This window comes from Ambystoma mexicanum, chromosome 2q, assembly GCF_040938575.1.
Source record: "Ambystoma mexicanum isolate Mex_15411 chromosome 2q, UKY_AmexF1_1, whole genome shotgun sequence".
NCBI classification, from domain to species: domain Eukaryota; kingdom Metazoa; phylum Chordata; class Amphibia; order Caudata; family Ambystomatidae; genus Ambystoma; species Ambystoma mexicanum.
In genome coordinates this window covers 359,556,846-359,583,450 of record NC_090924.1, presented here as the reverse complement: position 1 = coordinate 359,583,450, position 26,605 = coordinate 359,556,846, and the positions used below count along the sequence as shown (strand labels likewise).

The following is a 26,605-nucleotide window of genomic DNA, read 5'->3' as shown; positions in this document are numbered from 1 at the left end:
GGGACAAGGCCGGCAGAATGCTAGCTTGGTTGGAAATAAGAGATGAGGGACAACGCTGTGTCCGGGAGATTATCACCCCACAGGGTGAAAGGTACCAGTCGGGCGCAAAGATAGCGGAGGCCTTTGCCCAATTCTATGAGGCACTATACCAGGCCCCAACCTCGACGCTGGACCCAACCCTCCTAAATGACATACTACTCCCAACTCTGTCAGCACAGCAGAGGGCAAGTCTGGACTCTGATCTTTCGGAGGCCGAGGTAGCCGAAGCACTAGCACAATTGCAGACCGGGAAAACGCCCGGCCCCAACGGGTTCCCAGTCGAAACCTGGCAGAAGCTGGGCGGGGACACCATAACGACCTCCCTCCATAAAATGTTATGGAGAGCCCGGGAACAAGGCACCCTCCCGGCGGACCTGTGTAAGGCTACCATCACGGTTATCCCTAAACCTGACAAGCCCCAGGAAAAATGTGCCTCCTACAGGCCAATCTCGTTAATCAATGGTGAAGCCAAGGTCCTCGCTAAGCTACCAGCCAACAGGCTACAACCGGTTGCTGACACTCTGATACACCCGGACCAGTGTGGCTTTATGCCACATAAGTCAACCCGAATGAATCTGCGTCAGCTCCACTTGGCACTAGAGCGGATTCCTATCATTGACAGCCCGCTTGCCCTTCTGGCAATCGACTTTGAGAAGGCCTTCGACTCGGTCCGATGGGATAGCTGGGAGATTATGGAACGTATGGGGTTTGGTGAAGGGTTCCTGGGATGGGTGAAGCTGCTGTATACAAACATCCAGGCGGAAGTCAGGGTGAATGGGTGGACCTCTCGATCATTCCACTTGGGCAGGGGCACGCGACAGGGACACCTCTCCTCCCTTCTCTTTGCTCTCGCGATTGAGCCGCTGGCCATATGGCTCTGCCAGAGTACATCCTGGACGGGATTTAGATGGCCAGAGGGACACGAAGATCGAATCTCCCTATATGCGGATGACCTCCTGGTATATCTGGGAGAACCCGCCCGGATTTGCCCCATAGTGACTCAGATGCTTGTCCAGTACGGGGAATTTAGTGGCCTAAGGATCAACTGGAAGAAATCCGTTTTCTTCCCGGTGAAGGGAGGAGGACAGACTAACCCACGAGAATGCCCATACCGTACGGAGTAGCTTGGCTTCCGATACCTTGGGATCTGGATAACAACAAATCTTGCCAGCTATACCACGCACAATCTTCTCCCCGTGACCCTCATGGGCAGAGCCGCACTTTTTTAAAATGATGGCCCTTCCGCGATTCCTCTACGTCCTTCAGAACGCCGCATTGCAGATCCCGAAATCTGAATTCGACCGGGTGGAGACCCTTCTCAGGGAGCTTCTATGGGGTGGAGGTCAACCACGTATTGCCCTGACTACACTTCAGAGGTCGGTCTGGGAGGGGGGTGGGGAGATAGGAGTGCCCCGCCTTCAGACCTATTACTGGGCCTCACATCTTGTGGTGGTCAATGACCTACTGCATGGGGACCGGGAACTACCCCATGTTAGAGCCGACATGGGGGCCTTGCATGACACTGATCCACAACACGTATTGTATCAATCCCGCTCCCCCACCCCCGAGACCCTCCCCGCCAACAACGAAGGCACATATCACCACCATTTGGAGAAACGTACACATGTTTGTGGGGTGGGGGAACAAAATAACGGCGGCTCAACCTCTATGGCAAAACGACAGCCTGAGGGGAAATTGTGAAATTTGAGCCATGGCCATGCTGGGTGAGGGCCAGGATTCTGAAAGTGGGGGATGTCTTAAAAGACGTTAATCTGGCCCTGTTTGAGGTCCTGCAGCGCAAATTTCAACTCCCAGACACCGAGAGGTACCACCACATGCAAATGTCCCATGCCCTGAGAATCCACATACCGACAGATGAAAATATCCCGGATTACACACCTATAAAACGCAACATACTGCCTGAATATATCCCCACTAAATGCACATCCATCCTCTATAACGCCATTGCATCCTTTGCTACTCCTAATCTGGCCAGTTTAAAGGCCAAATGTAAAAGGGATGTAGGGGATATCGACCCCGAGGACTGGATCCGGGTACTAATGCACCCACGGGAGGCAGCCATCTCCTCTAGACTCAGACTGGTACAACTCAAAATACTGCACAGAGTGTACTACCCTAGAATTGCACTGTTTGGTTGGAAAAGGGCAACGAACCCGAACTGTCTCAGATGTGGGGAGGAGGAGGGAACCTTTTTCACATACTGTGGTCATGCCCCCGCATCCGAATCTTCTGGGATGCCTGCTACCGGGAACTGGCCAGGGTACTCTCTAGCACGATTGAACTGGACCCGAAGGTCCTAATCCTGGGTGCACCGGGAGATATCGATTTCAACAAATGGGAAGAACTGTTACTGCACACGGCAGCCGCCCTGATGAAGAGCAACATCGCACAAAAATGGGGAGTCCCGGAGCCTCCGACACTGGAGCAATGGGCACTGGACATGGACACATGTGCTATGATCGAACGACGAATATACAATGCAAGAGGCTGTCCCAACAAAGCTTCTAAAATATGGGGGAAGTGGGAGGAGGGAGGACCCTGATGTATACGGAAACTGGTGATGTAACTCTGTACACATGGGAAATGGGTCACAGTTGGGATCAACGCGAATGGTGATACAAGATCCAATACTACTGTTTGACTGGTCGAGCCGGCCTCAATTGCTCTAGCTGCCTTTTTTCTTTTGTTTTTGCTTGTTTTGTTGTTATAACTTTTTAATAAAAAATGTTTTATTAAAAAAAACAGAAGCAAAATGGCAAAAAGCAGGAAGGCAACCAAGCAAACGGACATTGCCGCCCTAATGAACAGCACATCCACCGAAAGGTCCAAAAGGGGGGGGGACACATCGGAAGACCCAGCACCACTTATAATGCAGCGGCCCACAGTCAGTCACAAAAGCCGATCTGCAAGATTTGCTATCAGCACTAACTAAAGAAATCCAGAAAAGCACGGAAGAGGTAACGAAAAAGATCAACTCCCTTTATAAGAGAGTGGTGGATGTGGAACATCGAACCGCTGAACTCGAAACCGAGATCTGCGACAAACGATTTGAGGGTGAGCAAGACCGGGACAGAATTGCAGCCCTAGAAGCGAGGTGCGACATCCTGGAAGCAAAGCAGGAGGATGCAGAGAATTGGCCCCAAAGGAACAATATCCACCTGCGAGGGATTCCATCCTCAATCCCAGACGCAGACCTAAAAAGTTATGTATCTGACTTGCTCAGATTCATAATCACCCTCCCGGACTATTCGCCTTTGGAACTGGACCGGGTCCACAGAACAACTCCTAGACAGGCATCAGCTCTTCCCCCGTACGTCCTGGTGAGAATAAATGTTTTCCAAGTCAAGGAGGAATCATGCGGGAGGCGAGGCAAATGCACCAAATCACCTTTCAAGATTCCACAATCTAGCTCTATCAAGATCTAGCAAACTCCACTCTTCAAAAACGAAAAGCCATGTGAACATTCACAGAGTGGCTGCGCGAAAGGAAGATCCCATACCGCTGGGGCTTCCCGACCTCTGTCAGATTCACATGACATGGGAAGGTGCCCAGAAACAAATCCAATTACCAAAAGAGGCGGCCAAATTCATGGGCGTCAAAGGAGCAGAGGGGGAATTAGAATCCGAGGGGACAGGCTGGGTAATCCCCAGAAAGCAATCGGAAGGAACCTGGTCGAAAGCCAGCAGACGGCGCAGGCTCCATGGTCCCCCTAGGAAAGAATCCAATCCGGGATGATCAACAGCAATATTAATGGAAAACCCAGGCTCCACGACACTAATTTCCCGACTTGGGGAGTCAAAGGAGGAGGGGGACCAACAGCCCTCACAGAGTTAGCTTCACGGCAAGCTGGATCCTCAGTAGAAGGAGCCTACTCTTAAAGTTGCAGTGCGGGAGCAACGTTTGAGCTCCACCATATTTTGTTTCGGCGGCCCAGTTGGCCACCTTCTAGTGCACTAGTGCCACCAGTTTTCCCAGTGGCAGTAGGATGAGGTTTTTCCTACTAGTTCAAGAAGGGGTAGGGGGACGGGGGGGAGGTACATGTTCAAAGCACTGAGAGTCGGGATGCTCAATGTCCGCCCTCTCGGCCAACATCACAACACGTCACATCGACACCATTGCCTGAGCTATGCCAATACAGCGACTTCAATACGCACTCAAAGATGCAGGAGTCAGCGGGGGACAAAGAGCTTAGCATAGCCAAAGCAGAAGAGAGAGGGGATGGCTGACACAAGTGAGGTAGTAATCCTCTCATGGAACGTCCAAGGCCTGAACCCACCAAGGAAGCGCAGATCAGTTGAACATAGGCTGGGGCTATTAGCCGGAGACATCGTTCTTCTCCAAGAAACTCATGTGCTGCAAGAAGATGAACATCGGGTTAGATTCAGCAGATATAAAAAAGCTTATTTCGCCACGTCTGGATAGAAGAAAAGAGGGGTGGCAATATTGCTGAGTGACAGGGTCCCATTATCGAAAATCACAGTGAGAAGAGACCTGGGAGGTCGCTTGCTTCTACTTAAGGGCCTATTCGAGGAACTCCCCATCACTATTGTTACAATCCATGACCCCAACACGTCCCAAGCCAACTTTATCTCCGACCTAATTCCGATCATTTTATCTTTTCAGGAAGGGCACCTGATTATGGGCGGGGATTTCAACACTATGCCAAACCCCAAATGGACAAAACTCTGCCACCCACAAATGCAGACTTCGCACAAGCATTATCCCTGGCAAAGCTGCTCAGGGAAACAGAATCGGTCGACGCCTGGAGGTAATTCAACGGAGCATCAAGGGACTATACCCACTACTCCTGTGTACATAAAGGATTCTCAAGACTAGACCTCATACTAATCTTTGGGGTGCTGTATCCATGTCTAAATAAAGCAGAAATCCACACATGCATGATATCTGATCATGCCCCAGTTTCCGCAAACCTTGTCATATCGTGCCAAAAGCACCCTACTCAGAGACATCGGAGCAGAAATCGGGGAAACGATAACCAACTATTTTAAGGAGAACACAACTGATGACTCCCCCATCAATATGAATTGGGATGCTATGAAAGCAGTGGTCAGAGGGTCCCTAATTAGCGCAGGGGCGGAACAGAGACGAATCGCGAACAGCGCTGCAGCCAAGCTGGAGGAAAGGTTAAACATTTAGAGGTGGAGTTGAAATCTCGCAGCTCCAGGAAAACAGAAAGAGCCCTGAGGAAAGCCAAAATAGCACCAGAAATGCACTGGGCCGACCCGACTGCCAAGTCATTAGCCTTCACGAGGCAGTTCTATTATAGCAAAGGGAATAAGGCAAACAAAGTGCTGGCGCAAAAACTGAAAAACATCCATAGTAGAAACAATATCCTCAAATTAGCAGGAGCCGACGATAAATTATACTACTCTGAAGCGGATAAAGTTAGCGAACTAGTGAGGCATCATAAAGCCATAATGTCAGGGAAACCTACATTGTTAGACAGCCTACCAGAGTATTTGCGAACTATCCGCCCCCAAAATAAAACTCAGCTAGATTCCCTAGAATCCCCTATCACTACCGAAGAAATCACCAAAGCCATTAAATGCCTCAAAACCACTGCACCGGGCCCAGACGGCCTATCCGCAAACTTCCATAAAAAATATCAGAGCATACTCGCACCGCAGATGTCGGCCGTATTCAATTCTTTCCTGTCCTCGAACTCGGTCACCGGGTCAATGGCGGAATCGCTCACAGTTCTGCTACACAAAGCAGGGAAAGACCCCGAGCTGGCTACCTCTTACCGCACAATTACACTGCTGAACAATGACGGGAAAATGTTTACTAAGATCCTAGCTTGCAGACTGGGGGCAGTTCTTCCGTACCAGATAGACCGCAATCAAATGGGATTTATTCCAGGGAGGGGGACCCACGACAACGCAAGGCGGACTATAAATATCATTGAAAGCGCCCACAAGCTGAGCGTGGGAATGGCGGTCCTATCTTTGGATGCACAAAGCCTTTCATTTAGTGGACTGGGGGTACATTCGAGCTGTGCTAGAGCACTTCGGCCCAAATTTTACCACATGGGCGATGGCCAATTATCAAACCCCCACTACCCAATTACGGGTTAACGGCACCAGGTTTGAGGCAATACGCATATCTAGGGGCACTAGGCAGGGCTGCCCACTCTCACCCTTGATTTTTGCCCTATCCATGGAGCCCTTCGCAGCGAGAATCAGGCAGAACAGGAGGATAAAGGGGATCACCGCGGGAGACTAAGAATAAATACAAAATTGCATTATACGCGGATAACGTGTTAACAGCGTCAAACCAGACATCGTCTCTGGGGGCCCTATGGGAGGAAGTCAAAGAATTCAGAGCTCTATCCGGGTTCAGGGTAAATCTGGACAAATCCTCAGCCCTAGCAATTAATCTGCCTAAGCAGGAAAGAATCAGCCTTAAGCCCCTAATGCCGATCCAATGGGCGAAAGGAGCAATTGAATACCTTGGGGTATACAAAGACCCGTCACGCTTGTACTCAAGCAACTTCCCGCAGTTAATCAATGAATTCCAAAGTGATTTAAAGCGATGTAAGACCCAAGAAATCTCCTGGTTCGGGCCGATCACAGCCATGAAAATGAATATAATCCCCAGGTGGCTGTACTACTGTACAGCATTACCGATCCACATCCCGGGCCCCGTCCTGACAGCACTGCAAATGAAAATACAGGAATTTGTCTGGGTGAGGGAGGCGGGGTGTTGGTACTATCGGTGTTAAGCCCCGAATCGGAAGAAGAATTATGATGCAGGGGAAAGCGCAAGGGGGGCTGGGGGTACCAGACGTTGCCAGATATGCCCTAGCGGCGCAGCTGTCACATGCATACTCCTGGGTCCAAGAGTCAGACCTCCCGAAGTGGAACCAATTAGAGGAGGCCTGGTGCCCGGTCGCCCCATCAGAGCTCCCACAACTGCCAAACAGAAAACCACTAGCAAATAGTGGTCCACTCTCCGCGACAATCACAATCGTTCGCAGTTGGAAAGACGCAGCCCGGAAATGGGGTGTTCCGAGGTTCTCTGGGTCCCCTGACCCCCATCTGGAACAACCCCGAATTCTCACCAGGCAATCCCCTGCTTGGCTTCCAGCCCTGGAAGGGGGGGGAGAGAGAGGGGGATTACTAAAAACGAGCGACTTCCTAGAAGAGGGAATGCCCATACCGTTCGAGAGATGCAAGACAAAATTCGGGGTGGATGAGCGGGAAAGATTTCACTATGCTCAAATTCGGCATTGGCTGTCCCACAGGGTAGTCAGGGAAAAATGCTCCAGAGAGTTAACGGCACTGGAACTTTCTCTAACAACCCCAACTAAAAGAGGGAGAACCTCGGCTCTTTACCAACTCCTAGATGGGTCAAAGCCCTCCAAAAAAGAAAGATGCATGCTTGAACGGGAGAAGGACTTGGGACAGGAAATAGAGGCTGGGGAATGGGAGAAAATCTGGACTAGACTGCATAAGAGTTCTCAGTGCATCACGAATAGGGAAGGGGGCTACAAACTCTGCTATAGGTACTATGTTACCCCAGCTCAGCTAAACAAGGCTGACCCGGACATCCCCGCGACCTGTTGGCGCGGCTGTCCCGCCCTCGGCTCACTATTCCACATGGTCTGGGCCTGCCCAAAAACAGAGGCCTATTGGAAAGATGTAACAAGCTACATCAAGGAAATCACCGGTCTTTCAATCCCCTGGGACCCTGGGATAATCCTTCTGGGCGAAACAGGAGGAGGGGCATTCCCAGTTTCAGGTCACATCCCTTGCCTATGCACGCACCTACTCCTGGCAGCAAAAATTGCAATGGCTCGGTTGTGGAAAAACGAAGATGGACCCTCAGTAGCGTTATGGTGGTCCAAGTGTTGGGACATAGCCGTCGCTGAAAAGGTCACGGCAATTTGAGCAGGCTTTCTGAACAGAGCCCTAAATATCTGGGACCCATTTATGGACTACGAAGCTAAGTTTCCAGCTCTCACCAGAAGGCCTCCACTAACCAGATGGCTCCAAGGCAGCCCGCTTTATTAAGCTAAAGACTCAGGCAGGGATGACACAGAGCACGGGTGCCCGCTTGGGCTCCGTGGAAAAGGCATGGTCATGGACAATTATTGACAGGTCACTAACCATCGCACCCTCTATCCTAGACTTGATCTGCATTAGTGTATTGGCACGATTATCATTATTGCAATGTTGCTGATGTTGTGTTTAACTGTAAAACCCAATAAAATTTTTATGAAAAAAAAACAAAACACATCTTCAGTAAACTTGACATTGCTATTCAAATGAATGCCAAGTGTTTTTACATAGTGATAGTATTTTTAGTTTAAAGGATTTTATTGTTATAGAACATTGGCTGGACATACCTATTTTTGTACCACAATACTTTTTTTGTTGGATCGGCGCTATGCTAGCACACATCCTGCCGCAAGAATAGAGTCTACCCACGGCCCATGCTACCATAAAGAGGCGAAGTATACCGGTCGGGGCTGTGTCAGCCAATCACTGTACACCACCGCGCAACCCTGCTGGCTGCACAGCAGTGTCCCATAGAGCAAGTCATCGCACCCACCCCAAACAAGGAGAGTGCCACCCAGGGTGGGGGCATGAAGGACCATAAGCATGCAAGCCATACATCAGCTGCCCCAGCATGGACATACTGCCCTCTGCACACACAGGCCAAAGATCAACTGGCCATGTGTCAAGCACTCATTGCTGCAACTATACTCACAATGCTGTGCCCACATGCAATCTCCCCAGACCAACCATACCCATCTGCCCATATGTGTGGGGTCCCACTCGGTACCATAGCAAATGAGCCTTGCATGCAGAAACATGTGGGAGAACCATACCCGACAATATTTTCTATGTCCACTACAGGTACTCGCGCATCGCCAGAGGCATCGCAGGAGGATGAGGGGGCAGGCCCATCTCAGAGTGGCACATCCAGGCCCTCAAGGTCCGCCACCACTACCCCACAAAGGCGCAGACAGGCTATGCTGAGGCGGATGTCCCGCTGTGAGACACTGCAACCCAGCAGGGCCAAGCCCAAGTCGATTCCACAGCCCACCAGAGCCACTGCAAGGCCCACTGCACCCACTCCTGCAGCTGGAGGATCGGACACCGAGGCCACACCTCCAGGCTGGGCGACTGTGGAGGAGACCAGCCTGGTGTCACCACCTACAGAAGGGCCAAACCCCAGAAAGCACACACAACCGCCAGCGTGAACAAACCAGCACGCAAAAACCCTTTAGCGCCCTCGCTGCCGCCAGCGTGCTCAGACACCTGAGCCGGACATTGACACGCCTTCCTATGGCTCCCCTAACAACAGCCCACAGCCACTGCAAAGACCCCCTCCCATACAGCACACACCACCAAGCAAGCACCGTGCTGGAGAGGCTGGAGGAAATGGAACAGCGAGACAAAGGGAGATGGAAGCAATAGGGCACACACACACACACTTGGAACACCTGCAGGCCATCCGTGACTGCCTACAAGGGACCACCCGCAGGATTGTGCAGGCCATGTTGAGGAACTGGGCGGAGGCAGCTGCCAGTACGTCCGCGCTGACAGTATACGGGCAGAGGGTCAGTGAGATGACCGAAGGAGTCTCAGCACTCGCAGAGGCCATCTGCCAGAGCACGGAGGTCACACTCCAACATATTGTTGTGCTCAAGATCACTGGGGCCTGGCAGGGCAGGAAAGAGGGCATGGTTATAACCAACATCGAGACACTTACTGCCCTGAGTGGCCATGCTGGGGAGTTGGTGGTTGGAGGAAGGGGGGGGGGGGGGAATAGTGTGCTGGGCAGTTGGTGGGTTCGGGGAAGGGGGGAATAGTTGGGGCACTTCACATCATTAAAACTGTTAAACCTCATCAATGCAAGGACATTCCTATTTGTGTCATTGTCGCGTTTATTGATAGAGGGGAGTGTCATCGCTTAGACCATTTCTTCTGACACTTTCACGTGGTACATCAGGCCCTGGTGAGCCAATCTCCCATCCCTCACGTCATCTCTGGCAATATGTGCATTTGCCGCTGCCACAGGCACTGCACCCTCTGGGGGTGGCATTTCTCTTCAGGCAGCATCGCACACACCAGCACAATTTTACATGCTTTCTCTGGAGCGTACAGAAGGGCTGCAGCGGTACGGTCGAGGCAGCGGATACGTGCCTTCAGGAGGCCAAAAGGTACGCTCAATACAAACAGGTGTGTATGAGTGTGGTTTTAGGCAATATCCTGCGATGGTTGTGGATCACGCCCAGGGGTCGTCAGCCAGTACAGCTTTGGGCATCTGGGGTCACCTGCATGGGGGAGGCACAGCCAGTAGTCGAGGTGGAAGCTGTGGGGGTGGCCTTGCACAGTATCAGGGCAATGGACATCTTGTGCATGCAAATAGGCCTTCATTTCACATCATGTCTGTGCATGCGGAGTCACTCGTCTCATGCATTGTTTCTACTTCACGTGCACCCTCTTCCCTTGCAGCATAAGGTGTCTGTCGTTGACATGTGCAGCTGACATGGTGGCTGTCATGTGGCAGTGTATTTCCAGTGTATTTCCACAATGCATGTGATATGCTGGGTTTCCCCATGGGCCCTCCCTGTGAATTTGGGTCAACTGGGTCGCCATTGTGGATTGGGCGGACATGGGTTCATGGCTGTGGTGGCAGGGTTCTTGTTGTGTGATGCGATGTGGCCATTTGTCAGCATTGTTTTGGTTAGTGCATGTTGCATTGTGGTACCTGTAGTCATGTTTGTGTTTATAGTTGCTACTGTATGTGTACATCAGCTTCTCGATCCAGGTAAATCCGACATGCGCATGCTCCCTTGGCTGTTCTGTGACATTGGTGCGGGAGGTAGACATGTACTTTGCAGCGCACGAGTGCAGGCATTTCTCCGCACCCACTATCTAGGTCCGTAGTCCTCTGTGCCTCTCCATGTATCCTGGCAGTGTGCTATTCCATAGGACCATGGAATCATGGGTGGACCAGTGGGTGATGTACAGGTTGGGGTAGTGGTTACGGTACATGCTTCGTGGGCCTGGGCAGCCACCAACACAACATGGGTACAGTCCAGGGCAGCAATCACATCTGGCATTTGGGCAATGGCACAGAACTGTGCCTTCATGGCATTGACCTGGGGTGGGATGGTAGGTAGTGAAATGCAGTGTTGCACTTGCCGCAGAAGGGCTTAAAGCACCTGGGCCAACACTGCGCAGAATGTGGGCTGTGTCATGAAGTGAATCATGGCCACAGAGTGCTGGAAGGTGCCAGTTCCAAGCTATTGTAGCACTGACACTAGCTTTAGCATGGGGGCACAGCTGTCGGGATGTTGATCCTGCTCCCTGTCGTCCTGTATTGTGGTGAGCAGATCAGTTATGGTCTCCCTGTTGAGGCGATACAGGGTGATCAACTGGCTGTCAGTGAGGGTCCAGGGTGAGGGCCTGACCCTGGGGATCGGTGCACGCCTTGCTTGGGCTCTTCTCCTCCTTCCCCCGTAAACCCCCCATGCCCTGTGCTCTGGCCTGGTTGTTCTGCCTCTTGACTTTTAGGCACAGCATGAGCCGCTGACTGGGTGGGAGCATGATGTTGGAAACAGTGTTTGGGGTAGTAGTGTGCCTTATGTAGCCCTCTGGAGTGGATTGGGTTCACCTGTGGCTTCATTTCTGACACCAGTGTTCATTTACCTCCAACATCCAGCTGCGCCCTGTGTTTTCATCAGTATTAGCGCCGGTTTTCAGCACTAATACCGCCACACATGGACTTGTGATGCGGCTGTGTTTGCGCTTTGTGTGGCCGGCGCAGATAATGCAGACTTTGATGGTGCCGTGATGGTGCATGCTGTAATATTGCAGGCCTGATATTACCAACCAACGCATCGTATGTGCCACCACCTTTAATTCACATCATAAAGGGATTTAAAAAAATGATTTATAGACACTGGCATCTCCTTCAACTTAATAATCCTGAATTAGAGCAACAGTTGTTTGCTTTTAGAAATTAAAAAAAACTGCCTCTCACAAGCAGATCGAGCCAAATCAGTCCCCAGACAATCTACCATCCATTCACAATGGGGTTTCCAGACGATATTGGGACACTTTCCATGTGGGTTTTGCAGTGCCTGTAATTCCACCACTGCCTGCTCTACTGTTACCATCAATGAGAGAGTATGGTCCCTTAAGCAACATACGACATGTAATTCTATCAATGTGATCTGTGTCATTATCTGCCCGTGTGAGAAATCTTCTATAGGAAAAACAGCAAGACCTATTAAAAATAGGATTTCTGAACAGAAATCTAGAATTCGCACTAGAACCAGCAGTGCTCCCTTAGTGGCCCATTTTTTGGAACATGGCCATAACTGATGACTTTAAATGGTGGGCCCTAGAACGTGTCACAGGGACTGATTGGCTCAATACTGCAGCTAGACTTTCCCAACGGAAACAATGGTGGATGTACCAGACTGATAGCTACCATAAGGGCCTGAATCATCAGGAAGAGTGTCTTCACTGTGTTACCTGAACGCAGGGTGGTGTTCTTTGCCTTGATAATGTGTTTGCTACCATCTACATTATGGGGAGCATAATTTTCCTCCTTATGTGCTACTTTTGAATCACGTAGCTAGACATGTGAGATAGCGTTAGATAGCTGCGCATTTATCTAATGTTTCAGCTACTACGCCATGACCGCTGCCCAATATTCTAATACACAATTTTATTGTGTCATTTACCATGGCTAATTTCATTTATTTTCCGTAGGCTCAATTCAGTTGAATATATAATATAATCTTTAACGAGCCACTGGAATACGGGCTCTCTCCATATTTATATACATGGACTTTATTGCCCTAATCAGTGAAAAAGTACAGTGAGTGCCTTTCTCTTTAAGTAATACTCCCACGGCACCCTGTCACATGATTGTCCCTCGCGATCACATGTTTCGCTGGATGTGCTATTTCCGGAAGCACACGTCGGGAGGGGTTCGCTCACCAGGTTGCTTGGACGAACGCGGGACTCGAGCTGCCTTTCTACGGCGCCGAGACGCATATGACATCAACGGTCCATGTATCCTGACACCGGCGAACAGCCATTTGGGTACCCCTTCGCGAGGAGACGCCTCCTCCTCTATTAAGGGATGGCCATGGACACTTTCCTTTTCCTCTTTGGTCTTCCTGTGCTTCTGCACAGAGGATATATATATATATATATATATATATATATATATATATATATATATATATATATATACCATTGGGATATGGACAAGCGTCCTGTTATAACTAGAATATGCCGTTATTTATTCTATGTAAAATATACATGAATTTACGGCGCAGAACCTTTGAGGCTATTTAAACAGAAATGATTGTTTCTTTGCTCTTGCTATATGGCTGTGTGAACATTGGAGATTATTTTGCAAATTCTGCTACATCACATCTCTGTCGTTAGGGAGAGACTGTCTGGCATGTTTTTGCTGGATGGATATTTGTTCCCCCGATTTCGGACTACATCCGTGCTAGCTAATTACAGAGTCGCTATGAAACAACATGGCCTAGTTTAGGCTATCCACTCTTTTCCAGTAATTGGCGTTATTAACACCACGTATAACGTCCAATGACTATAACTAGTCAAAAGTGCTAATGAATTAGTAAGAAGAATGTGTGTATGGAACAGCAGGACTTGTGAGCTCTGGTCAACACCTGACACCAGGCCTTTTTTGCTGTTGAAAATATAGGTTCATGACTCATTGGTTTGATGTGTCTTTGCCATTTTTTTTGCCATTCTTCTTCCCTTCTTTTTCTCTTTTCTAGTCAGCAGAATACAAGCTTGTTGAATTCAATAGAGTTCCTGCGCAAATGAATGGCACAAAATGTAACTGTGACATTGTAATCCTTGAGCAAAGTGGTTCCCTTTCTCTGTGATTGAATCCAGGAGGAGCTGGTCCCTTCCAACTTCGAAGGTTTGGATTTTTATAATGTTCTTTTGACTGATTAAGTGTTCTGCCCTTGCATTATATGCAAATGCCATAGGGATTGCAGTGAGTTTCCTCATTGATTTAGGTACTCCGCTCCCTTTTACATGTTTTTTCGGATCAATTTAGATGAATATCCATAACTTGTTTTACTGGGATGGAGCAGAGTTCTCCACCCTACATCCAATTTTGGATTTGACAAGATGACTCGTTTTGAGCATTTGGTGTGTGATTTGGATTCCTTTGAGAACCATATTGTGACAATCTGAATGGGGTTACTGTGGGGTTGCTAGGCTAGGTCAAGGATTATTATTGTGTGTGTTTTTAACCTTCGTGTTTTTGTCCATTTCTTCTTTTTTCCTCTTTTTGACTCTGATGCATTTTAGTGATGAATTGGATAAAGAAGGAATATAAGGATCACTTATATATACAGAAGATGATTCATGATATGGAAGGACACATGGAAGAATACCAAGATGCCCATCCATTGATTTTATAACTACATTTGTTGTTGATCCACTAGTTTATAACCATTTCTTTCCAGTCCTGAAGAAGACGACTGTCAAGCCGCCCCTCTCATTTTTGAGAGAGTGACGACTTAGACACTTTTGGGGTCGTCGAAACTACTATTTTAGGGATACCAGTGTAATACATGAGAATGTTGAAGTTTACATTAGGTACCGGTGGTTGGCTATTAAGGTCGAAATGGTGAGGAGCGTTGCATGCATTATTCTAACTATTATTGCATTGCAAGCTTGACTGACAATTCCTAATTCACTATTTACGAATTGTGTTATTTCAGACCATTAGGCTGAATAGAATTTGTGATATTGCACGCAGCACTTTTTCGTTCCTAATCTGTGTCTATTTAGAATTACTCTACTTCCATTATGAGCTGAATTTTGGATTGTATATGTATTAATAGATCAGGGGTATAGGATTCATTTAGGGACTTATCTTCTATATAGTCCTTTTTTCCTTTTCTCCCCTTTTCGAACAGCAGGATATTTTTTTCATGTTGTTCTTACCCTGAACTGCAGTGGGGGCAATTGGTGGTCATGCACTTTATTTGTGTATATTCAATAGGAGTTGTATGCTTTTATGCTGTTTTACTATGCACTATTTGTTATGTGATTTGATACGTGATTAATAAAGAAATGTTATTTTATACTATCCTTGACCTGGCCTATCCCCTTATTGGTTTCCCTGGTTGATGGCTAAATATCTCGCTTGATCTATCTAGCGGGCTGTACGTGTGACCCATCTTTTTTCTGGCTATGTGGCAGTATTTGTGCCGGCTTATGATACGGCACAGTGGTATTGGCGGTGCTATTTCCGTTAAAGCCACTTAAGGGCTTGCGACCCAATTTGTGATGAAGCCCAAAGTCTTTTCCACATTCAAATACGCAGACAAGGTGGTTTAGCCTGGGAGTTCTGCTCTAGAATGGGAGTCCTTGTCCCCAAGAGGAGAGTCACTCCCACTGAGGTCCCACTTACCCAGACCCCTAGGAAGGGTCTTGCGTAGCGGGCTCACCGCCCTTGCCTCAAAAGGGGTGGCTCCCCTCAGGGGAGACGGTACGAATTGTCCAGATTCATTACACTACCAAGACCATAAGAGACTTATTAGACGTGGGAGGTCATGAAATTATGCTGCAAGGCAGACTGACAGAGCCCCACACTGGAAGAGATCATTTTACTGGCACAGAGGGCATAAGAAGACTCAAGGGAGTTGTTAAGGGAAACATAACCCTGGGAAAGCAGACCCCTGCCCTCACATACAGTGAGTGAAGTAGTGAAGTGTGAAACAGATCCCAAATCAGTGGAAGCCTGTGAAATGGAAGCTTTAGCAGAACAGCAATAAGGAATGTACAAGTGTCAGAAAGTGCAGCAAGTGTTAAGAATTTGCCATTTCAATAAGGTGTGCTTTGGGGAGACCATGACATGGGTGGAAATGGGAAACGAGTAAAGAGGGAGAGTCTGATGAAATTGAGGAATCACCAGACCAGAAGGTGCGGAGCGCGGCCAAGAAACCAATGCAAAGTATGTGCACCAAACCCTAGTGTAACATCAGAGTAAATGGACAAACGGTGAGAATGATGGCAGCAGACTCTGGTGACAATCTTTGGTGACATCTTTCAATCATCTACAAAGGGCATTTGAGAACTTGTAAGGTGGAGAGAACCCCAGACTAAGCAAAACAAACCAACCCAGATGCTAATTGGGGTACAAAGATCCAACTCCTGGGATACACCCTGTGCAAAAGCAAAGATTTAACAAAATAATTCACCCCACGGAAAGGGCAAATGAGCAAGTAATGGCAGTCTATTGCATGTGCAAAGAACATTCTAAAGACGCATGAGAAAATGTTTAGATCTTCAGTAGAAGCATTCAAAGGGTACGTACACAAAATCAGAAAAATAAAAAAGGTGACACTACAGTGAAGCAAACGTTAAGAGCAGTCCAGAGGTACTACAGTGCCTCACCAATTAATTTATTATGCAATTGTATGGCGCCTATACAGCCAAAGGCGTTTCCAGGCGCCACAAGGCAGTGGGTGGGGGAACATAGGAGAAAAACCCATAACGGACGTACTAGGCCTGACATTCGGATCGTGCAAGTGCAGAATAGGAAGTGCACTTGGATAAAGGAGAGGGGGAGGGGGAAGTGCAGGAGGGAGGGGGCCCCAGGGACTGGGCAAGTGCTAAAGAAGGCCCTAGAGGGCAAGTGCCAGGGGAACATGGTGGATGACGGGTGAGAATCAACTAGTGCGAGGGCGGGGATGGGCCACACTCAGTTGGCTGGTCAGGGAAGGTGCCCATGGGCAAGTACTGGTAATAGAGGTGCTGGGGAGGGTACTGGTCATGGAGGACCTGTCCCCAGTAAGACTCATAAGGGACCAGAGACTGGTTGCATAGGTAGCGGGGGCATTAGGAAGGGAGGGGGAAGAGGGACGGAGGAGGAGAAAATGAAGGTCTTGAGGAGTTTTCCAGAACATAAGGAGATCCGGTAAGTCTGAGAGGAGCTGGGAGGACGTTCCAGAGGGAGGCTCTGGCCGAAGAAACATCTACCCACCACTCTCTGGCTGGAGAGACGTCTGGTCTGCAGAGAGTTGGAGCTAGCGGACCGAAGGACTCTAGCAGGGAGGTATTTAGGGAGAAAAAGTTGTACGTAGCGAGGTCCCAGAAAGCCTTGTGGATGAAGCAGAGGGTCTTGAATTTGATCCTTGCAGCCACCAGGAGCCAATTGAGAGATTTTATGGCTGGATAGATGCGGTCCCTGGGCAGTCCTGTTCTGATTAGTTGAAGGGGGCGAAGGAAAGAAAGAGGCAGATTGAGGAAGAGGCTGTTGCAGTAATCCAGCCTGGAGACAACCAGAGCTCTGGAGACATTGAGTTTCTGGGTGGGGCGGAATTGGGGGGGGGGGGGGGGGGAAGAGGTGAGGAAAGGGAGCATGCCTCTGAAGAGGTGAAGCTAAAAGTGGTCCTTATTGGCAAGGACAGTGATATGCAGTGAGAAAAAGAGAGGAGTAGAAGATGACAACAGTGTTTTTTGCCTCACACAAGGGTGAGGGAAGTAGGCCCAAGGAGGGCGCCAGAGAAAAGGAGCGAAGGAGGGTACGGGAGTTCCAATGAGAAGGATATCAGTCTTACTGGCATTAAGGCAGAGATGATTAGCAGCACACCATGCCTGAAAATCAGTCAGGAAGGAGAGGAGGTAGAGGAGGAAAGCTTAAAGGAGAGCGATGTGTCATCAGCAGAACATTGGAAATGTGGTGTGAAGGTGGAGATCAAGTGGGCAAGAGGGGCAAGGTATATGTTGAAAAGCCATGGCGAGAGGATAGAACCCTGAGGGACAGCGCAAGAAGAGTGGGAGGAGAGAAAGGGGACCAATGAACCTGAGAGGTTCGATCGGAGGGGAAAGAGGTCAACCAATCCAGTGCCCGGTTCTTGATGCAGAGGGAATCACGGAGCCGATATATGAGGATGACATGGTTGACAGTGTCGAAGGCAGAGGACAGATCGAAGAGGGTGAGAACGGAAGGAGACTTGGAGTTCAGGTTTGAGAGCAAGTCTTCATGGGTGTTCAGGAGAGCAGTTTCTGTGCCTCTGGCTGCTCTAAAGCCAGACTGGTGGGCATCGAGACAGCTAACATATTCAGTATGATAGATTAGTTGGGAGATTACCAACTTCTCCAAGAGTTTGCCCAAGAAGGGGGTGGCAGAGATAGGATGGTAGTTAGCCGGGCAGGAAGGGTCCGCAGATAGCTTTTTTTTTTTTTTTTTTAAGAAGGGTGCATAAGGGAGTGCTCGAGTGGTGAAGGGAAGAAGACAGTGGCAAAGGAGTGGCTGCAAAACTCAGCCAAAGAGGGAGCAAGGGTGGAAATGGTGTCCTTGATAGTTCTGGAAGAGCAGGGGAGCACTAGAGGAGACTTTCATAGAGCAGACTGTCTTGGGGACCCTCTCGGGTGCTATGGGTGAGAAGGCGGAGAGTAGGGGGGGGGGGGGAAGCGAAGGGAGGCCTGAGAGCACAAGGGGTGAATGGAGGGGGGGAGGGGTAGAGGAGAGTGAGGGCAGGTTGTCCTGAGTTTTGGATGTGAAATGGGAGGCCAAAGCTGTGCAGAGGGCCTGGAAAGGAAGAGGAGAAGTGGAGACTACAGTAGGATTGGCAAGTTCCTTACAGATTTTGAAAAGTTCAGCTGTGTTGTTGGTGGCCCCAGGGATGTGGGCTTGGATATGGGCCCCCTTCTTGAAGGGGATGGAGAATCTGTATTGTCTTTGTAGCAGGCGACAGGCCAGTTTGTCAGAGGATGTGCAAGAAGCCAACCACTTCTGTTCCGCAACTGTGCACTTGCTTTTCAGCGAGGCAAGGTCGGAATCATGGCAACATTTGCACTTGGAAGCAGGATTCAAGTGGATCCTCATGGCAGGGGCAAGAGTGTCAAGGGTATTGGAGAGGTGAAGGTTAGCAAGGACTGAGTTGGTGGGTGAATCAATACCAGAGGTGAGGGGAATGAAAGCACCCGTCAAAAGCGGCTACAGACACTCGCTTCATCTGTCGAATGACAGAGAAGACGAACAGAGCGGGAAGAGGCTTAGCCGGGGAGCCCAAGAGCTCCAGAGAAGAGGTGCGGCGAGCATGGTCACACCAGGAGAGACGTGTAGTGAGAGGGTTAGAGAGAGGAATGTCCGCTGAGATCAGCGCATCCAGGATGTGCCCAGTGAGTGGTTTGGCCTGGAGGACATCATTGAACCAGTGCTAGCCATAGAATGGCTGAGTCTGATAGAGCTGTGAAAGGAAGTGCAATCAGGGCAGCAATTGGCCTGAGTGAGTGTGGCCAGGGCAACACAGCGTAAGGAGGCAGGGGGGCTGTAGAGGTTACAGTTACAGCTCCTACGCGCACGGTATGTCCGGAGGCAGTACAGGGGAGACGGATTATGGAGGAGCCTGGTACCCAGTCAGAGTCTGGGGGTAGCCAAGCAACCAGTCAGCGCAGCACAGGTGGGTCAGCAGGGGGAGAAAGAGAAAGACTTCAGCAGCTTCTCGAACTTCAAGTGGTGCGGCTCAAGTTTGAGAGGGGCAGGGAAGCCATTCCAAAGGGAGGCACCTGCAGAGGAGAGATCTGCCCCGCCTCCCCTCCCCCTCGAACCTCCTTCCCCCCCGAACCCCTGCTCCCTGTCTGGAGAAGCGCCTGATCCCTCAGAGTTGGCGGTAGCGGAGTGAAGGGCTCAAGAAGGCAGGTATTTTGGAAGAGAGAGTTGGATGTAGTGTGGGCCCCAGCCCCAGAAAGCCTTGTGGACGATGCAGAGGGTCTTGAACTTGATTCTTGCAGCCACCGGGAGTCAGTGAAGAGATTTCAGGGCTGGGGAGATACGGTTCCTGGGCTTGAGGCGAAGGACAAGTCTTGCAGTCCTGTTCTAGATTAGTTGCAGAGGGCGGAGAGTCGAGGAAGGAAGATTGAGAAAGAGGCTGTCACAGTAGTCTAGCCTAGAGAGAACCAGGGCTCTGGAGACAGGGAGCTTCTGGGGGGTGGGGGGGTGGGGGGGTGGGGAGTAGGAAAAGGAAGAATACCTCTGAGGAGGTGTAGCTGGTAGTGGGCCTTCTTGCCAAGGTCTGTGATGTGAGGAGAGAAGGAGAGAGTGGAAGGAGAGAGTGGAATCGAAGATGACACCAAGGATTTGTGCCTTAAAGGAAGGGGGGCCCACCAAGGAGGGCGGCCAGAGTGAGAGGGAAACCGGGAGCAGGGGTCCCAATGGGAAGGATCTCCGTCTTACTGGCATTAAGGCAGAGATCGTTGGAAGCGCACCAATCCTGATAGACAGTCAGGAATGAGCGAGAGAAGAGAGGAGGCTGAGGGGAGCCTGAAAGAGAGCGCAGTGTCACCCGCATAACACTGAAAGTTAGAGGAGCAGGTAGAGGTCAGGTGGGCCAAAGGGGCGAAGGAGACATTGAAGAGCCAGGGAGAGAGGATAGAGCCCTGGGGTACACCACATGTGGAGAGAGAGGTTGTGTAGAGAAAGGATCCAAATTGGACCTGGCATGGGCGATCAAGGAGGAAGGTGGCCAACCACTCCAGGGCCTAATTCGTGATGCCCAGGTTCTCGCGGAGTCGATTGATCAGGATGGCGTGATTGACAGTGTCAAAAGCAGAGGAAAGGAGAATGAGGACAGAAGGAATGCTGGAATAAAGATTAGAGAGCAGATCTTCACGGGTGTTCAGGAGAGCAGTTTCCATGCCTCTGGCTGCTCTAAAGCCAAACTGATGATCATGGAGACAGACAACAGATTCATTGTGGAGTGTAAGCTGAGAGATGGTCAGCTTTTCCAGGTGTTCGACCACAAATGGAGTGATAGAGATTGGTCGATAGTTTGCCAGACAGGTAAGGTCGGCAGAAGGCTTTTTAAGGAGGGGATGCACAAGGGAGTGCTTGAGGAGAGGGGAAGGTTCCAGTGGCGAGAGTGAATGCAGAAATCGCCAACAGCTGGAGAAAGGGTGTCAACGTGGTCCTTCATGGTTCTGGAGGAGCAGGGGAGCACCTACTTCGACAACACATTGATAGATCTGACTGTTCGAGAAACATTGTCAGGTGTTGTCAGAGAGAAAGAAGAGAATGGAGGTGAAGGAGAAGCGGCCATAGGGGGGCCGGGAGACGAAGAGGGGAGCAAGGATGTCCTGGGTTTTAGTGGTAAAGTGAGAAGCTACAGCCGTACAGAGGTTCTGGGAGGGAACATGAGGGGTAGAGACTACAGAAGGATTGGCCAGCTCCTTGCAAATTTCAAAGAGTTTGGCCATGTTGTTAGAGGCTGCAGCGACTCAGGCTTGTATGTGGACTCTCTTCTTGGACAGGACAGTCTGTATTGCCTTTGGAGCAGACGGCAGGCAGGTTTGTCAGAGGATGCGCACAAAGCCCTTAACTTCCTCTCAGCCACTCTGCGCTTGCGTTTCAGGGAGGTGAGGTCAGAGTCATACCAAGAGTTGCACTTGGAGGAATGCTTCAAACAGATTCTCATGACAGGGGCATGAATGAAGAGATGATCCTTACAGAGATGCCATACAGAAGAGAATACACAATTATGTTTTTAATGGGTGTCCTGGCAAGACGAACCAATCACTTCAGTTAAAAAAAAAATAATAATAATAATTCAGGGCATCTGTCCCATAATTACACAAAAAAAGGAAGCGATTAATAGGAAACACAGTACTTCAGCCCCCTTTGGGTAGGAGGCACAAGCATAACTGCCCTGGACATGAATGAGTCAGTCAGTCATAGCCCTCGCCAAGCAGATGGAGAGAGCGGTGGTCGAGACAAAACGGTAAATCGAGACTCGCTATGTCTGCCACAAGAACTATGAAAGACTCCCCACAAGACTTGCTACCCTACTGACAGCAGAATGGTCGGCCAAGTTCTGGCGCAAAGTCAAGATTGACGTAATTGGTGCCATGGAAGAGTTCAGGAGTAATAAAAAAAAATGCAGATACCCTAACCAAGGCCATGTCCAACTTTGTCAAACTAAATTCATTGACATATGTCAATCAAGACAACAATCCAGGTTGTCCCTGACATATCTCACAAGGGGGACCAGCCTGTTGATGCCAGTCACAGATAATGGAGTACAGTTCCCCAAACTAAATGAGAATGTCTTCAACATAATGGCTTTACCCATTTTAGAGGAGCCCTCCAGCAGCCAGTATGAGTCCTTTAAAGCAGCATACAGGCAAGGATTGGGGGTAGGAGGTGCAGAAAGCCAGGTCACGACTTAACGTTCCATGTAGAACTACCAAGGCAACACTACACAAGCTACTAATTGGAGAAAACGGAATTCTCCACTTTTCCCTAATTGTTCAAGTCATAGTTAGGAGGTTGCAATGCCTCCAAAAGTAGTTGCACCACGAGGAGGAGTCCAATCCTCACATAAAGCAATTGGCTAAAAACCACACTGCCACAGAATAAGTGACCCACAATATCTAAAATACAGTGACTCTAGACAAATAGCCCAACAGATGGCAAACCATGGAATGTTGAAAGAGCTGCCATGTACTAAAAAACATGTTTAGGTAAAGGAACGCATCACAGCCAGTGGAAGAACCTCTTGACGGGGATGTTTTTGCAAAGCTTCCCATTCCTGAATATCACGAGGAACAAGTTGCATACAAGATCCCAGAAACACAGGGTTTGCCAGAACCAGAGTGACTGAGAAATCCCTAGAGAAATGGACTCAGTGTCAGGGAAAACGATCAGACCGAGAAGGACTTTGAGACAGCAAAGTAGGTTTAGACATTAAAATAAATGAAATCCCCATTGTACTGCAACTCTTCTTTTCCCTAAGCAAGCTGATAGGATAGCATCTTTAAGAACTATGATCCATGAAGTTCTGTATATGCAGACCTTTGTCATCGTGCAACATGAAGACTGTAAAAGTATGGCAAAGGGAGGCAGTAGAAAGTGTTTTCAAGTCCTGAGCTGAAACACGGAAAGTCTATACAGGAGTGCTACAGGGTGCCTGAGCACATGCTGTGTAAATAAAGCTCATGCTCAGAAAAGCACTTAACACTCCATGACTTTTCTCAGCAACTCCAACAAATACAGCTGCAGCCACCGCTCCTTGATGAGCACACCAGTATCCCCCCCGCTTCAGAGCTCCCCTCCAGTCTACCTGGTATTCATACTAACTGGAGCTGAAGCAGTCATCCGGCCACCTGAGTAAGACAGGAGAAAGAAGACTACATCCGAGGGCAGCTATCTGACTTCAGGGGACAGGCAGAATAAAAAGTAAGACAGGAGAAAGAAGACTACATCCGAGGGCAGCTATCTGAATTCAGGGGACAGGCAGAATAAAAACTGTACAGAGCAGTATGGGAAAAGGAAGCACAGAGCAGGGGCTTGGGGAGAAACCTTAAGGATTTGCAAGACAAGAGCATGCACTTCTCTACCAATCCAAAGTAATTTCATCACAGAGTGTGAGGGTGGGTGTAGGGTAATATGTACATAAAGTGAAGTGACCACAAGGGTTTTGTGGGGCGGCGCACTGTGTGTGTGTGGAGGTCCTACTTGAACCGGTCTTTCATCTCTCGGGACACGCACAAGCCAATGCAGCGCATCAGAGGCACATTCATCTCTCTAGCCACAGCCAATATTCATGCTTGACTATCAAGGGAGCTACTAAAATTATTACTATAGTGACGATGCGCAGGTTAGCATTTATGCTCAAAACAATAACGAAACACTTAAAAGAAATATTTCAAAATCAGTTCTTTATTCTTTGTTTAAAAAGTAAAAATGTCAAAGATGTTCTTTATAAGCATCATGCTGTTTTACCTGTGCTGACACACACATTTGAGTGTAGTCGTATAGTCACACCCATTTAACGGATATTCCAGAAATATTATGAAGGAATGTGGGATAAGACGAGGGTGTGGGGGAAAAGTATCAGACCTTGATTAGAGGTAATAACTTCACCCAAACCATGCAGCCAAAATGGTGAAACTTATTAATGACTAGAACCAAACTGCAGGCAAGGAGAAGCTTACCCTTTGCTGAACTTCTTGAATGGTGGCCGCACAACACTTCGGCTTTTGATAACACAGTGGCGACCGACTCGTACATTGGCAAGGTCCCCTCTAATTATGCAGTCATTCATTACAATGGTCTGTTGAACAAAGAAAAGGATGAAGGTGGAATAAATGCTGCACAACCGTGCAACCATCAGCAACGTTCAGTCTTTAAACAATTGTACCACTTAAGCTTCTTATAAAAGGCAACACATCAACAGTTCCTCTGTTCATTCCACAGCAAGTGAAACATCAACTGCAGTCTTTTCACTCAGTATATAGCGGGAAACGGAGTGGCAAGTGTGAGTGTGAGTATGCATGTGTGTACTGTAATTTCTTGAAAGCGCTTTAGGTTGTCTGGCCGTTTGGAAGAGCTCAGTATGAACCTACATGATAAACACTACATTAGATCACAGCAGAACAGTAAATTATACTTTACATTTTGTGAGGAGCCGGTAATGAGACACAGGACTCATGATAGTTGCCATGTATGTTTATTAAATAATAAAAGGGCTTGGAAAATGCCTCACAGGTCAGTAAAAAAAGGACTGAATTGTCCTACCTCAACCAAAAACTAAGGGTCCGTCAGATGTCAAGATGTTCAAAGCAAAATGTCCTGTGTCTGTAATCCTATGCTAGCTCTCGCATTCTAAAATTAGCTACAAGGTGTTAAGGGAAACCTCTTTGGTTCCAATAGTGCACAAATTTTCAAATTCACCAAAAGGTACAACTCCAACTAAAAGGCTTCCACTTAGATGTTGTTCACTGTTTCTGGGAATGACTCCCTTCACCAGGTTTCATTCCAACAAAAACAAAACTTCAAAAGGATAACCTAGTTCTTAGTAGCCCAAGAGGATAACCCGCTGCTCTTGGTGTAGCAATTCACTCCCTGGGAAATGGCTCCCTTCCCAAGGTCCTTTCCACATACTATATATAGTTCAAAATCCTAAGGGCATGAATCTTACTTTGGGATTCTCTTCTTTCAAAGTTACACAACTCGGGTGAGGACTCAAGACTCGCAAATGCCTGGTACACTCTCCTGACAGGACTTTTAAGCAGAACAACTCTTTCTCAACATTGGGTCCCAAACTCGCACACAATGTCGGGCAACAGCCTTCTTCATGCTTCCCTCAAAGTGGGCCAGCGACCCTCTACTTGGTAATTCGTAGACTCTTTGCTTCACAGGGCTTCCCGTCCTCTCAAAACAACCTCCTTAGGCTTTCCCAGGATGTGCAGCATTCGCCATGAAGCGACCCGGCATCCCATCTCTTCCCACTGGGCTCACCGCTTTGATGTAGTCGCTTCAATATTCCTTGTGCATCCCAGTTGCTGCTTGCTGGCGCTTAGGGGGGAGCGTCTGGCTTCTGCTCGTCTTCCCATTCGGTCTCCGACGTCCTCCGACAGCCACATGCTGCCTCTGACTCCCCTCCCCCCCAGGCAGATCTCTGGTTCTTCAGTGCATGGGGAACAGAGTTCCCAGAGCGCTTCAAGCTCCTGTAGCCCTGTGCTTGCTTCCCACAGTTCGTCCGGTCTCTTCTGCAGCCCAGCTTGCTCTGAGTCTTCTCCGCACCTAACGGGAGCTGCCTGCTCCTGTCAGGTACCTCTCTCCTCTCTGCATCAGCTGTCGGGGACTTAAAGATCCTGCCAGGGCGCCACTCCTTCCAATTACAGCGCGTTGTTGGTCTTCGGGCTTTGCGGATCGTTCTTGCTCTGTCCCTCTTCCTCCTCCCAGCAGGGAAGATTGGGTCTTGTACATGTACCGAATAGTCAGCCATGTTTGAAGTCTCTTTTGCTACAATACGGCATAAAGGCATGAGGAATGGAGGGGACCTCCCTAAAAAGGAAAGGGGGGCACCATGTCTTATCTGACCATGTATCATCTGCCCTTAGGGTTGCCTCTCCCCATGTAATCCTCCCTCGCATAGCCACCAACAGGGTCAGGATCAGCTAGCGTGGCATGGCCATATGAGGAGAGCTACCTCTGGGAAAGGAGTGGTGACATCAGATTCATCACAATTTACAACTGCATGCAAATAGATTTTTTTTTTTTGCAAAGATGACTAGCACTGTAATGTTACAGTTAGTCATTTTATAGGTTGGGCAGTGAGAAGAAACTCACATCTTTGCAGGGGAAAAGAACACTTGAAGCTTCCCAAATCACGACTTAAAATCAACGGTAGGCATCAGGCTTATGACATCTGAAATCTGTGAGGGCTCAAAAATGCGAGCCGGACAAGTAGAATTTTCTGAAAAGTAGCCATTTTATTATCCAATAAGGGTGAGACAAACACCTACTTTCCTTAACCTATCAAGAGTTTCCCTACCTGTCAAACTAAGGCTAAAGGAAAATAATGTCCAAAGATTTCTGTTCCTCACAATTATACATACAACAAAATCATACAGGGATTGTTTGGCTGTTCAAATTTAATAAAAACATTTAAACTCAAACAAAGAAATAAAACAGAAATAAACATACCTTCTTGTAACAAGGGTTGAATCACCTTCCCCCTGGATCAATTGAGGATGTCTCA

At 48.8% G+C, this 26,605-nt stretch overlaps 1 protein-coding gene across 1 annotated transcript in view; it reads right to left on the bottom strand.

Moving 5' to 3' along the window:
* The window catches only part of DCTN5 (dynactin subunit 5), a 271,945-nt gene that overhangs the window by 188,771 nt on the left and 56,569 nt on the right, over positions 1 to 26,605 (bottom strand). The window contains exon 3 of the mRNA XM_069647388.1: positions 24,054 to 24,172. Within this exon, the coding sequence (XP_069503489.1) occupies positions 24,054 to 24,172 (119 nt within the window). The remainder of the gene's footprint in view (positions 1 to 24,053; positions 24,173 to 26,605) is intronic.